General features: G+C 44.7%; 1 protein-coding gene across 1 annotated transcript in view; it reads right to left on the bottom strand.

Annotated features, from left to right (window-relative positions):
- Nucleotides 1-257: 257 nt before the first annotated feature.
- LOC115314121 overlaps nucleotides 258-15,107 on the bottom strand; it is a 31,171-nt gene continuing 16,321 nt past the window's right edge. Inside the window, exons 9-11 of the mRNA XM_040217653.1 lie at nucleotides 12,939-13,077; nucleotides 1,197-1,328; nucleotides 258-314 (exon numbers count right to left, since the gene is read on the bottom strand). Coding sequence (XP_040073587.1) covers nucleotides 258-314; nucleotides 1,197-1,328; nucleotides 12,939-13,077 — 328 coding nt within the window. The remainder of the gene's footprint in view (nucleotides 315-1,196; nucleotides 1,329-12,938; nucleotides 13,078-15,107) is intronic.

Below are 15,107 nucleotides of genomic sequence, written 5' to 3' on the forward strand. Positions count from 1 at the left end.
GTCCTCATTAACGTTTGACTTGATTAATCAATTCTAATTTGGTTCTTGTGTGTTCTTACTTGGGCAATGTGGTGCAGTATTTTAGGTTGTTAAATTATAAGGAGGTGGCATTGACTGCCCCTTCCCGTCATTCTGAAGCTGCTAAGAATCTTTGATCATTAATATTTAGTCACTGTTCAGAAGACAAGTGAAATATGATGCGAAACCAAATATCTTGGAGTCAGTTTTATAAAACACATTTTATTGGTTTTATTCTTTTAATTCTTGGGTGTCTTTCTTCTAGGATCACGTATGCAGTTCCCAGATAGACATATCTATATGCAGTGAAAATAAACAAACACTTGTGTTTTAGTGAATGAGAAAATTAGAAAATAATTTTGTACATAAACATAGAACAGTTCTTTGAAAAGAAGCACGGCATACTCATGAATGAAACACTTCTAAACGCTTCGCATATATCAAACTGTTATACAAAACTATTTGGAACAATATAGGTAAGATACGGTTAAAGTAGCATACTATACTTAATTTCTTCTAGGTATTTCTCATTTGGCAGTTGTCGCTAAAATTACGCTTAAGAAAGTGTAATACAAAATGAGTTATCTTAGCAAGGGACTAAAATGATAAGGATTTTAAAAGTTTAATTTTCGAAGTGGAAACTATTTATGAGAAGTGCTATACAAAGTTTAATATGTCATGATCGTCATCATGTTATGATACGTCGCAGTGTGGCTATTTTAGTTTTTGAAGCTTTCCCAATGGTTCATGCGTTAACGATATATTATTCAATATCAAATGGGTCACATAATGTGTCAAACACTGACTTTTCTAAATTTATTTATCAATACTGCAGATTCATTTGAGTTCGAAAAGGAGGTGCGCAACAGATGAACATTAAAAGACACGAAGAAAAAGCATCAATAACAGCGATATAACAACGCATAATCACAATATATGACCTAGCCTTTTGATTGTAGTTTACTTATCTTTTGAAAATGGTTATTGTGCAAGTAGCTGGGTTATAAGATACTCCCATAAACGCAGAATTTTGTTTCTTAAATGTTTTCTGGCAGAGCAGTTTTTATAATGACATACATGTCGAGATGAAGCTTCACAAATTCAAGCGTGAAAAAGTTGTTATAAATAAAAAGAATAAAGGGCACACGTTTATATAGGGTTGGAGTATATACAATTACCTTTTCTGTTTCACACTGTGTTCCATCAGCTGAATTTGTCACGTAGCCTTGTTCTGTTTGATCTGTTCCGTTGCAACACGTTACTTTGCAAGTGGCCTGATATTGATGTTTTAAATCTGACTCATTGCTTATCTATATAAAAAAAAACACAAACAAAAACATTACTTGAAGCGTGACATATAGTCTTGCTTTCAATTAAAACGTCAAGTGAACACATCCTTCGCATTTGACTCGACTAAGACATAAAGAACAAAAAAAAAAAGCGTTTTTTTTTTGTAGCGAGGACGGTCACTAGTAATAAGTTGGGCAAGTTAATTGAGCACAATAAAAAAAAAAAAAACTTCAAACAGCGCTAAAATCCAAGAACAAAGTAGACGAAACAAGTGTTGATAATATTTGTGGAGAAGAGCGATTTCACGAAAAAGACCGCTGTAATAATTGCGATGTGCTGCATGTTTTTCATGAGATGTTTAGACAGTCAGTGCATGTTTTGTTTACTTCTTCAACCTTGTACTTAGTTTGCACTCAAAGACTGTAAGTAAAGAAGAATTTATATTTACTTCTGGTATTCGTGCTCGGAGGAATGTACTTGAAAGAATATTTCTGAACTTCGCCAAAAACCACCCGACTGTATCGAGCACAGCAATTTCTTGAAAAATAACTTTTATACTTCTGCCATATTTTTTATTCCGCCTTCACTCCTTAAGGGCGGTTCAAACATACTCGGAATACGGAACCCGGGAGCCGGAACCCGTACTGACGTAATCACTTCCGGCTCCCGTTTACGGGCGCTGACGTCACGGTTTGGTTTGAACGGCGCGCGACACGGGTCTCCGCATACGGTAGCTGACGCCACGGCGGCTCCCCAGGCAACCAATCAGCGGCTGTCGTCAAGCCCGGTCGTCTCCCGGGCGGCCCGGGCAGCCCGGGTTGTGCCCAGGGTTGCCAGGTTGGGCTATAAATAGCCAAATTGGGCTAGTTTTATTTGCAGTTGGCGGGAGAAAATTGTAGTTGGCTATTTGGCTAGTATTGGGCTGTTTCTAACCTGTGCATTGGGCTATTTCTGACCTGTGCATTGGGCAATTTCTGATCTGTGCTGGAACCAAAATGCCTGAAAGCACTTGGGTTTATAGGTTCAAATGTGTTTTTTAGAGTAGATAGATAGTCTTTATTTGACCCTGGAGGGTCGCAGCACCACAGAAATGCCATTGGCCTGTACCTGAGGCCTGTGGTGCCGCATTGTAACAGGAACTTAACACAACAGTAACAAGGGCATTAACGGTAATTAATGTTTAACACAAAGTTCATATGTAGGGCTCCGTGTTTTCGGAGTTTATTTTTCGTGAAATTCGGAGGGTGTTTTTCGGAGTTTATTTTTTAGCGGAAATTCAGTGTTTATCGGAATTTATTTTTGTAAATCCCCAATTCTCCGAAATTCGGAGAATAATTTCGCAGCGTTTCTTATTAAAAATATTAAATAATAACCGAATGCAAACGTATGCCAGGTAAAAAATAAAACGCGCTTGTATCAATTAAGATTTCTTCAGTTGAATTTGGCGTTGGTGTCATTGGCAATACTAATTTGTCCCACGACAAAAGTTGCACACAAGTGTGGATTCGATAAACGTCGATACCTTAAAATCAATAAACTACCGGAGTTAGCCGCAAGGAAGCTCGTAGTCATCCCATAAATCTATTCCGCAGCCGCGCGAGGTGGAGTGCTTATGGATGTAATTCAGAAGTTTCAACTGCCCCTCTTCCCTATTTTATACAATCTCTATGGTCCATAGCTTTCACTGTTACCCCCAGAAACATACCCACTCCTTTCTCTAAATCGAAAATCCCTTGGCCCAAACTGGAAACCAAAAGAGTGGCTCATGTCGTGATACGAATGGTACGATGACCTGTTTCCCTGAACCAACCTTGACGAGACAAGCCGTAAGACCCCCTTTTAAAAACGGTCCGAGGCTTGAAAGATAATTATGGTGTCTTTTTCCCAGGACCATTCATCCTGCGGGGCTCAAATCGGGGGGGGGGGGGGGGGGGGGGGGGTGGCATGGGCACATAACAATTCGGAGTTCATCGGATAAATCCGAATTGACAAAAATTTTACCGGCATATGTTTTTCGGAGTTTTTCGGATTTATCCGAAAACACGGAGCCCTAGTCATATGGGATGATCCGTGTCAGTCCGAAAAGGAGGTGTCCGTCACTGCCGGAGGAAGTCTAATGCCTCCTTGCACCAGGCTTTCATGTCCTCTTTCTCTTGGGGGGCGCTTCAGTCCCTTAACCCTGATAAGTATGCGACAGCAAACAAATTCGTCTTCTTTTTGCGCGCCTTGTGCAATTGTCTACCTCCGAATTTTGTCCGAATGCAAGCATGTGTTGTTATTCCTCATCTCAACAAGTGACGGCGCGATTCCCTGCGGCCTTAACAGCTCCTGTTCTGCTCATTCTTTAGGTTGTTTCTTGTTTGGCTTGCACCTATACTTTGTGTTTAATTCTGCATAGTTCTCCCGTGACCTCATTCTGGTCATCACGCCCCGATAGTAGCGTCCCAATACAGTGGAAGGTATGTTGTCACGCGCTTGTACGAGCGTTTCAGGAAGTTCGCCGAACGTGCAAGGGACGCCATTTCTGGGGCATTTGTGGGATAAAAATGTATTATGTGACTTTTGTGCTCAAAATAAACGTTTCAAAAGATAAGTTTGTTTGTTTGTTTTTTAGAGCGCAGCTCTTAGGGGCCCGTTCCCGGCTTGAGCGGCGTCGCCGTCGGCGTTGGCGTCGCCGTCGCCGTCGGCGTCGGCGTCGCCGTCGCCGTCGGCGTCGCCGTCGCCGTCGGCGTCGGCGTCGGCGTCGGCGTAACCAAGGTCATCCCAAGGTCACGTGACCCCCAAGGTCACGTGACCCCTCCCAAGGTCATCTAGAGGTCACGTGACCCCAAGATGACCCCACGTGACCCTTTGAAGGTCACGTGACCCCCAAGTCACGTGACCCCTCTGAGGTCACGTGACCCCCGAGGTCACGTGGTCGCCTCCCCAAGGTCACGTGACCCCCGAGGTCACGTGACCCCCAAGGTCACGTGACCCCTTCCAAGGTCATCTCAAGGTCACGTGACCCCACGTGACCCCCCGAGGTCACGTGACCCCTCCAGGTCACGTGGGGGTCACCTTTGGGGTCACGTGGCCTTGAGGTCACCCCCAGGTCACGCCTCCCCGAGGTCACGTGACCCCCTCCCCGAAGTCACGTGACACCCCCCCGGAGCATATTAAAGAATGAGGGGAGGAGGAGGAGAAGGGGGAGGGGTCTACCCTCCCCTCAGTACCCTTCACTCCTCCTCCTCAAGAGCTGCGCTCCAATTCGGCGTTACAGGGATTTGTAAACGGCTTTCACTTTTTTTGGGCTATTTTTGGGCTATTTTTCTGGATCGACACTTGCTATTTTTGGGCTATATCCCGTAGACGTTTGGCGGGTTGGAGTTGAAACACCTGGCAACCCTGGAACTTGTGCCTGTAGCCCGGGCGCGCGACGCGCTCCGTCTAGAGCGGCACGGCGGCAACGGCGGCACCGCGGCACTCGCTTTGTTTCGTGATGGCGTCGTCTCGGCAGGATCCCGGCTACGAAGCTCGAATTGCCTCACTTATGAACCTTTGTGTAGTGAGGTGCGTCACAAATGCAAGAACTATCACCTGGCGTCGGCTGACTACTTCGCGGCTGCGTGTGAGCAGTACCTACGGTGCGTGAAGAAAAAGAAGAAGCGAAAGGCCGTCCGCGAGCTCCTGAAGCCTCGAAAAATGCTCGACGAGTATGCCACCATCGTGAGACTACAGTCCTTCAGTGTTGTGAGACAGATGTTCGAAGACCCCGACGGCCGGGAATTCTTTGAGTGCTTCCGAATGTCACGAGCAAGGTAGGGTGTGCTGCTTTTTATTTTGGATTATTTTCATGTTATATATCGAGTGGCGTTCCACATGGGCTCGCGCGTCGCTCGCAGGAATACTCACCTGGAGCGTGCGCTCCCGCAGTGAAAGCACGTTTATATCATTTTTAACGCGGCAGGATCACGAGAGCAGCTTTCGTAACAGTCACATGCTTGTCAAATTTTACTGCGTCTGTGCTATAAAAAAATAGCAATGGCATGCACATGTGCAGCTCGTACGACACACTCTCTTGGTCCACAAAATCTGGGCACGGTGTTGTGCTCCTTTGAGTGCATGTATGAGGGAAGCCCGTTGGGCTTCCTTGTCCTTTGTGCTAGCTAGGATGTGTGCTGAGAAGCTTTCTGCACGAAAGCTCGCGCTGCAGAACCCAGGGATCTTGGGTTCAATCCCCACCCCTGCCCGTTTCGATCTGGATGAGCATCGTACCAGCAGACCTTCGTGTTTCACTACTGCGTGACGGGTGTTAAAGACCCTAGGGTAGCGGTCTTTAACACAAGTGTCGGATGTACCTCGCACGCACAATGGTTGCAGCTAGGCACGTAGCCAGGATTTTGTTTCGGGGGGGAGGAGATTTTGTCGGTCGCAGAGTGCCCGAGGCTGGTAAAACATTGTGTATATATATATAAAAAAAAAGAAAATGAACAAATGAGTTGCTTCATTATAATTGTAGTGAACAAGCATGCCCTAAAAGCTGGAAGCTTAGCACATTTGCTTATTAACAACATCCCACTGCCTTTCCGGTCTCTTTGCAGCCAGCAAGCCAACCAGTGCCTGCCTCTACAAACGGCCACTCATATTTGCATTGAAGATGCCGTTTCATCGGGTTGCAACCACCTCCCATGTCTCCGAAACCGTGTCAATAAATTATTAAAAGACGTATCGAGTTCTTTCACTTGTCCCGGTCCTTGTGGTCGCTACGATACCTGTCGTAGATCCAGGGATACCGCTGAGCTAGCTGAACTAATCCATAGGCTTTCTCGGGTACGTCAAACGCAGCGGCACTCTTCTTTGCAGCTTGAGCGAGCTGCTTTCCTCGCGTCGGAGACGGGCAGGAAGTTCATCGCCGGAGCTTTCCTTGCAAGCAAGCACGGAGCGACTGAGGCATTCGCACGCGGAACCACGTGAACGCCGGTGGCAAGAAGGGCGGAGGAGGGAAGCGCGCCGCGCTGATTGGCCGCGGAGAAAATACGGAAACCTACGTTACGACCCGGGCAGGAGGAAGTTGAAAAAATTTCAACTCTTCAATTCGGGAGCCGGAAGCCGTAATTACGTCACCACCCGTACGGAGGGAGCGCTGACGTCCCTACGGGTTCCGGCGCCCGGGTTCGCAGTCCGGGTCTGTTTGAACCGGGCTTTACAGTTTTTATCTAGCTTTAATTATCTATTTTTCTTTTGAACAAAACGACCAGTCTTCATATAGGGTGATTTCAGATAAGATCGACCAAAGGGTGGCTGGTCGACATTTTTAAATCAACTGATGTTTTTATATGACATTGTCTAGTGTCTGGTATAAACGAATCCACACTTAGTTTTGACCAGAAAAAAAATTTGGAGACAAGAAAAATCGTAAGGCAGGGAGAGGTGGACAGTTGCAATAACGCGCACTGATGGAGGGGGCAAGTTTGAAAGTGAATAATTAAAACAATAAAATTAGGAGAATTTTAAAACTTTTTACAAACAAACTATAGGTACAACTTGCTTGTAATATAAAGTAATAATATTTATTAAAAATTTATTTAGTTTTCTAAAAATTGCCAAACATGCCTGCTCGAACGACAAATGGCAAACTTTGGAAATCTGTATCACAAGAAATAATTTAATAATTATTACATAACTTGCAGACATTATTTTACTAATATATGTCTATTATTGAAAAAAATAAATAAGGTATCTGAGTGACACAATAGTTACAATATATTCAAGGAAACATGGGAAAAAAATCAAACAAAGAAAAATTCCAATGCAAATAAAAAAAAAAACACCACCTTCGAATTTTTTAAAATTTGGGTACCCTTTTATACTCTATTTCGGCATTCATTTCTATTAAAAACATGTTGCATCATTGCACTGTGAAAGAAGAAACAACTCCCCAAAGTAGGGTCCTTTTTCAAAGCCTACACTTAGCAGTGTCGTATACAAGAAGTGACTCTGAGTTCCAGTTTCATGAAACTTGCACAAATCTTTTATATACATTTATTCAGATGAGGTCATTGATAAAAAGAGCGATCGGTCACACAGTAAAGGGGAGGAGAAACTATATACAGCATTTTACATAAGCGTACAAAGTGGTATCATATTAGAGACTAATGATTTGAGAAAAGATGATGCAGTGTGAAGTTGTACCTTCCGGTATATTTGACATCTAGAGTAAAATAAATAACTTTACTTCCACACACAAAAACAAAGATATAATAGTAAGATATTTAGGTTGGCTGTGTATTTACGATTACAAACAATTTCAGGTGACGGATGCCATAGTGCCTAACTGGAGCAGCTTCGATGCTCTCGGTGTATGAATGAATCGTGGCAAGCCGATATATTTTATCCTGCTCGAGGATAACATTTTGGGATTTTTTTTTATAGTGATCAGATAAAAATTATTAGTAACCACCAACAGAAACAGTAGGTTAAATACCCCGTGAAGAAAAATGTGATAAATAAGATGTCCCTGCATTCAAAATGAGCAGTCCTTGGGAAATCAAATTCGGCACTTTACGCTAAGGTTTTCCTCGCTGTACCCATTTAATAAAGTTGCTTCCAAGCAGATCCGACTGTCCGTGCTACATATACGTCACAGGTCCCTTCTGTTGATGACTTGCTGAGCCGCCACGCGTGCCAAGACTGAATACCAGGGAAGGCGCGCACCGTCAGCCACTCTTCTTTTTTTTGTTCACGATACCGAACAACCTCATTTTCGTCCAGATATACAAGATGCACGCCTTTCAGTGTCTTTGATAGAACGCTCACCATTGTCTTGGCCGTCTGAATTGCGCTTACTGAACGTTCTCTCAGGTTGTTCAGCGTGGCCTGGTGCTTCACGAGTCCGCCAACTCCGTCACATGCATTTTTCCCATGTCCAGATGCAGAAAATAACCACTGGGCTTGTGGGCAATCGTCCTTTGCAAATTGGTGAAGCTGGTAGCGATTCTTGAAATGACTGGCGGCGCCGTCACTTACGTACGTCACGTACGAGTATACCGCAACGTTGTCTTCAACCCACTCCTTCACTTTTTCTAGAGCCAAGCAAGCGTGAGCGGCGTCGTGACACAGGTCCTCACTGATGATGGCAAAGCTGTTTGTAGATTTTCTTGTCGTCACTACACATGTAAATATTGAAACTTGTTTTTTTTTTCCAGTGATATGCTTGCACTTCGTCAGGAAGCACGATGGTCCAGTTTTCAGCAAAGTCAAAATGAAAGACAATGCTCCCGCGTTGCATGCACTGTTTTTCATCGTAGATCGCTTTACCTTGCGTTTGCCGGATATGGTTGTGAAGTACCCAACTTCCAACCGTCACTTGGATGACTTTTAGGAAAGTCTCAGGTTCCAAAGTTTTTTTCACAAGGTCGCCGGACTCCCATGTTGCAAGCACAATCTCTTCATCCTCCGGGATATCAAGTTCCTGGAGTGTAAGAAACTGGCCTTTTGGGCAGTGATCACAGTCTCCTTGAAGGCACAGTTCTGTTGCTGGGTCGCACAGAAATGCCGAGTTCATTTCACCAGTGTTGAATGTTGAGCCTCTAACGTTCTCTAGAGCGGCAATACAAAGATAATAATTGGCGCAGCGCACACAAACGCACACTTCCTGGTGTGGAATACATTGGACCCATCTAGGGCGCAACGAATAAAATTTCGTTAGCCCAACGCCGAAATCGGGATGCTTGTCTTTGTATATACGGAAGACCTCTCGTATTGAGCGTGTCATGAAGCGCTTTGGCACGAACGTTTTCTCTCCGTTGAGCATGACAGAGATGACGTCCTTCTGGTTGGGACTTTGGCGCGAACATTGTAGCTCGTCTTTCGTGAAGTACTCTAGGGCAGCAGACAGGTTCTCAGGGCTCACCTTGCACCTCGTGTAAGGATCCGGCTCATACCACACGCCATGCTTTTCCTTGAGTTTTCGGGATTTACTGATGAGGTACATTGAGGCCTGTGGAATCATCTTTTGAACCTCATTCTTCGTCAGTGTTGACGGCAGGAGAGTAAGCAGTTGACAACGTTCCCGGAGAGAGGTGGCGGTTTCAAAGGCCTGCCGAAAGTTGTCCACCCACTCAGTGCATGTGGAGCATGTTGGTTCGGACGACCCCGATGGTGCGTCCCTGTCGTACGCAATACGTAGCCTTGAGCGTATATTCTTGACAGCAACCTGCTCCAGTTCTGTCTGCTTTCTCTTGACATAGGCAGGCCTGTCCCGACTTCTTACGACGCTTGGTTGTCTCAGCGGCGACACATCTGTAGGTAGTATGCTGCGATTTAGATCTTCAATTGCTTCTTCAGCTGGCACAAATATGTCAGGGCACTGCTCTGAGCTTCGCATCGAGATCTCCTTAGTGATGTGCATGAAGCAATGGTAGCACAGGTAGTCCGTCGCACTCACTTTGGTGGAACAGTCAGGCGGAAGAATTTGCTTCAACGAGTTTAGGTCCAACTCGCCAACACTTCGAAAATTCCGCTGCTTTGGTATAGTCTTTTTGTGTTTGCAAAATTAATCTGCACAAAACACTCGTTCGGAGCTCCAGGACGTCTTCATAATGTATACATAAATAATAGAAATTAAAACCCAACTGATGGCATATAATTGCCAAGTGAAAGAACTACTGGGTGCACAAGTGACAAGTCCGAGGCTGAGGAGCTCACTCACTGCAAACGTACATTTGAAAAGAGAGGTCACAACTGAGGCTGTCGGCAAAGCTTGATCCACGTCAAAGGAAGAAAGAGGGAAAGTCTCCAGACAAAAAATTGTGGTCAGCGGCCTTCGAAAAAGACTTTCCGGAATCGCACTGCCGTCCCTCCACGCGCTGATATGAAAGCACCCGAGCTTCTACCACGTGGTTCATGACACAGCCTGAGCCATGTCGGCGACCGGTTCGCGAGGGGTTGGCGGTGGGGTTACGTTGATGGTCACTCGGATTAGCCCTTGCTGTACTGAGCTACCGCCTGCAGTGCCTTATCGCCGGCTGGTGTCAACAACGAGAACACACACACCCTGTCTACACCAAAACTACAAGCGTTCACCGCACACGCGTCGCCGCCGCTTTTAAGCTTTTGTGAAATTGCTTTCTTTTGCCGCGGAGAACCGCCTTATCTTAACTACGCGCCTGAAATCCTTCCAGGCGGGCGTACACAATATCAAGCGTTTCGAGAAATGCCCGTGGAGTAGAACTATGGGAAAATTCGGAGCCCGCGATGTCGATATCGTCGCCGTTGTGTTAGTACGCCGTCGCGTACTGCAGTCCCCGTTGGGGGAGGGGGTGGGGGGCGGTCTTACTACGATAACATGGCGACAGCGTTTACACTCTATGTATTTACGCGAGGTTCAAGTATTTGGGGATAATGCTGCCGGTTGGTGTGCCCTTTGTGCCTGATATTATCGCCCGTGACGCCAGCGAGTAAGATGGCGACAGGCATGACTGCTCAGTAAACAGGCGTCGGCGGCCATGTTTTGCTGATTGAAGCGAACCCCCTTGTCCTTGACAGCGAGCGGGGAAATGCGAAAAAAAGATTGTATCGGCCGTTTTGCCAGAACTAGCGACGAGTGTCGTCTGCGGTTTCCGGCAACTATTTTGCCATAATCGTGAGCTTAGCGAGGAAATGGTTTTTGCTAGCCACAGAACACTACCACGCAGAAAGGGAATGCTTGAACATGTTTTTGTTCTGGATATATATCAGGGATATATATGAGAGAGAGAGAGAGATGAAGGTAGAGCGGAAGAGGGAATAGCATATAGTGTCGCAGGAGAATAAAGTAAACAAAGTTCCTAGTGGCCGATGGCTGCATGATCTTTTCTCGGATCACTAGTCCGTAATATGATACCTCTTTGTACACAGTAGTTTCTCCTTGATTTAAGTGTGTGAACGATTTCTTTAGTTATCATTGGCCTCATCTGAATAAAAATATATAAAAGATGTGTGTTGCTTTCATGAAACTGGAACTCAGAGTCAGTTCTTGTATAAAACACTGCTAAGTGTAGGCTTTGAAAAAGGACCCTACTTTGGGGAGTTGTATCTTCTTTCTCAATAAAATGATGCAACATGTTTTTAATGGAAATGAATGCCGAAATAGAGTATAACAGGTTACCTAAATTTAAAAAAAATCGAGGGTGGTGTTTTTTTTATTCGCATCGGAATTTTTATTTGTTTGATTTTTTTCCCATGTTTTACTAAATATATCCTAACTATTGTATCACACAGATACCTTATTTATTTTTTTCAATAATAGACATATATTAGTAAAATAATGTCTGCAAGTTATGTAATAATTATTAAATTATTTCTTGTGATACAGATTTCCAAAGTTTGCCATTTGTCGTTCGAGCAGGCATGTTTGTCAACTTTTAGAAAAATAAATATATTTTAAATAAATATGATTACTTTATATTACAAGCAAGCTACAGCCATAGTTTGCGCCTAAAACGTATTAGAGTTCTCCTAATGTTATCGCTTTAGTTATTCACTCTCAAACGGGCCCCCTCCATCAGTGCGCGTTAATGCAACTGTCCACCACCTCATGCCTTACGATTTTTCCTGTCCCCAAGTATTTTTTCTAGTCAAAACTAAGTTTGGATTCGTTCATACCAGACACTAGGCAATAACATATAAAAACATCAGTTGATTTGAAAATGTCGACTAGCCATCCTTTGGTCGATCTTATCTGAAATCACCCTATATTTTTTTTGCGTTGCCGAACACGTTGTTTTTTTTTTTGTTTTTTTTTTGTATCTTCACGTTCGAACGTCAACGGCCTATATTGATGGTCTAGGTGCCATTTAGACGGTAATTGAGATACCTAGTAGTTATAGGCCTGCAAACACTCGTAAATTTAAAAGAATTCCGGGAGAAATAAGCTTGGTGTAAACAGTACGGATTTTGTCATTTTACAATGACATGTGATCACCAGTGTAAACACTGATGGTCACCGACTTGTTATGCCTAATTTAAGGGTGCGTTATGTTTGCGACTTTGAGTTGCGACGTTCAGAGGCGCCTCAGCTTTCGTTCAAGCTTCTTTCGGCGCACGAGCTACGCCGTAACTGCAAATTGCGAGAAGCAGAATCGCACCATGTCAATCGGGTTGTAGCGTCCACGCTGCCCCGTTCACGCAAGTGGATCGTCGTTTACGCCATACCAGTAGAAGGGTGATGAGCTGGGCTAGTTGGTCAGCATTATACATGGTTAAAGTAAGCGAGCAACGTGAGGAAACTGTAGAAGAATACCTTTATTCTTCTACAGGTTCCTCGCGTTGCTCGCTGACTTTAACCATGTACTGCGCAATACCATACATTTCACGCGAAGTTTTGCGGTCTAACGAGCCCTGTCCACGTCGCGGAGGCCACTAAAGCAGTGAAACCTTTCTAGAAAGACGTGGAGTCAATAATGCCATCTCGAAATATACTCGTAGAACACGGGAACTCTAGGGGATGCCGTGCTTTTTGTGTACGCCCCATTCTCAAGGGTGGCACCGCTGGTGCCACCGTGGGCGTACCGCTGCTTTATTGCGCATGCAAAATATTTTACGCAGCACTGACGCAGAAACAAACAAGCAAAGAAAAAAAGTAAATGCACATTTAGGTAAAGTAATATTACCTCGCATTTTGTAATGCTGTTAGAATCTGATGAATAAACCTGACATTCGTCGGTTCCTTTTGCTGCGTAAAACTGGGCTGCAAGCAGGTTATCATTGTACATGGCTGGAGTTCCTGGGCCCTTCAGACATTTCTCATCGCTGTAAGAGAATAAGAAAATAATCGATCATTGTATGGAATTATCCTAGCATTAACATTTTGACGTGATCACAGAGAAATGTAGAGCAGACGCAGATTGGAGAGGAATTCGACGCGTGAGCGTTGGGCCGGTCGAGCTCGTGTTCAGTCAGAGCGTCGAAGGGCGCTCGGCGAGGGGCTCGGGGTCAATTGCAGAGTGCACGCCATCAAAGCGCAAGGATGTTACGTGAAGGTAAAGGAGGCTCTTTCTGAGATTTGGTTAGTCTAGGTGTTAGCTGAATGGATTGGATAAAACGTCGTGCAAACCGCGCCGTTTTAAGAAAAGAGAAGTGTTGCGTATTTGTTTAAATTTGTAAGAGAATGGTGTCTCCAACATTTATATCGTCATTCATGTTTGTTTATAAACTACAGATATTAGATAAACTTATGCGAAAATAGTATGGTAATTCAGTTTACCCTTTTCCGTTGTTTACTTTTGGCATATTTTGCGACTCAAAACTCAAAATGAAAAAAAAAGAAAAGAAAAATGCGGTGCGTAGAAGGCGCGAAACACGTGGAACAGCTAAATTCGGACGTTCTTGGATAATTTTCTGCACAGATTTAAAACTTACGGCTCTTACAGAGGGTCTGGGGAGTGTGATACGAGAGCATCTCATCGCGTCGCGGATACCGGTAATAGAATATAATATTACTTTCGCAGATGTATGATGGTCGTATAATTTATTTGAAAATTACTTAGATAACATTACAAATATGGCCGAGGTCCACGTAATAAGCAAGCAAGCTCGCAGACAGGTATGGCAGTATTCACGGTATAAGCTTTCTCAATCGCTTGATATCATAGAGGTATCCACGAACACACAGGTGCGTCTTATATTTTACGTTAAGTTTGATTGACACTGCCGCGGAAGCAGATGGCTTCTCCTTTTTGTACCGTGGGGGGGGGGGGGGGGGGGGGGGGGGGGGGGGCAAATGTAGCCGGGATCAATTTCTGGAGGGCGGGCCGTTCGTAAAACCAGCTTCTGCCGTTAAAAGCGTTTAGCGGCACCCCTTCCGAGCCAGTTTGCCGACGGGCGTCGTCTCCTATAGTTCTATCGGCATGTTGTGAATTTTTTTCCCAAGCGTTTTAAGACCATTCTTCGCTTTTTGCAATATCTGATTTGAAGAAACAGCATACGGCCGTGAATTTATGTTTTCTTGTATGGAAAGCGAAGCCAGAAACTCTTGTAATGCTTCAGACAGCTTACAAAGAACATCCTATCAAGAAATCGCAGGCTTACTAGTAGTTCGATCACTTCATGAATGGTGAATTATTGATCGACGACCAGTGAAACTTCTAGTGAAACTGTTAATCCGGCTGTTTTACCTGGGCGGTTGGCGACGCTTGTGCAACTCAGTGAACGCAAAAGCGACCCAATTTGCGGAAAATCAGGGAGAGGTGGTTCCATCTGGAGAAGGTCGCAGAACAGACTGCCCTGTTAGTGCAACAACGTTTTAACAAAAATGGCACGACACCGCTTCTCGATCCCACTTCGCCCCGTGTGACATTTTTATTCTCGTCCGTATGAAGAAGGTTCTCAAAGGAAAACGTTTTGTGGATGTGGAAGGTCCTTCAAATCAGATATTACAAGAAAACGAGGAATGATTTTAAAGCGCTTGGGGAAAAACATCACAACATGCCGCTAGAACTTTAGCACAAGACGCCGGTCGGTAAACCGACTCGGAAGAGGTAGAGTTCCTGTATAGGCGCCCTACGGAAGCAAGAGTTGCGCGTCTGTTCTCCACGAGCCGCAGCACCGCTATTCGCCTAATTCAGTCACGTGAGGATCAGGATCAACATGTTGTGCAGGAAAGACGGCTCTACGGGGATGAACACGCAACTCTGGCTCCCGTAGGGAGCCTATTAGCGGCGAGATGTTTCGGTGGCGCCCTCATATGGCTACCTTTCGTGACGTCATTACCTGGTGATCAACAAGTTTGATGGTGTTTGTAATTAGCTTGATGGAAGCTTGAAATCATTGCGCTCTCAAGG

The sequence above is a fragment of the Ixodes scapularis genome, unplaced genomic scaffold (assembly GCF_016920785.2).
Source record: "Ixodes scapularis isolate PalLabHiFi unplaced genomic scaffold, ASM1692078v2 PGA_scaffold11__112_contigs__length_91849675, whole genome shotgun sequence".
Lineage (NCBI taxonomy): Eukaryota > Metazoa > Arthropoda > Arachnida > Ixodida > Ixodidae > Ixodes > Ixodes scapularis.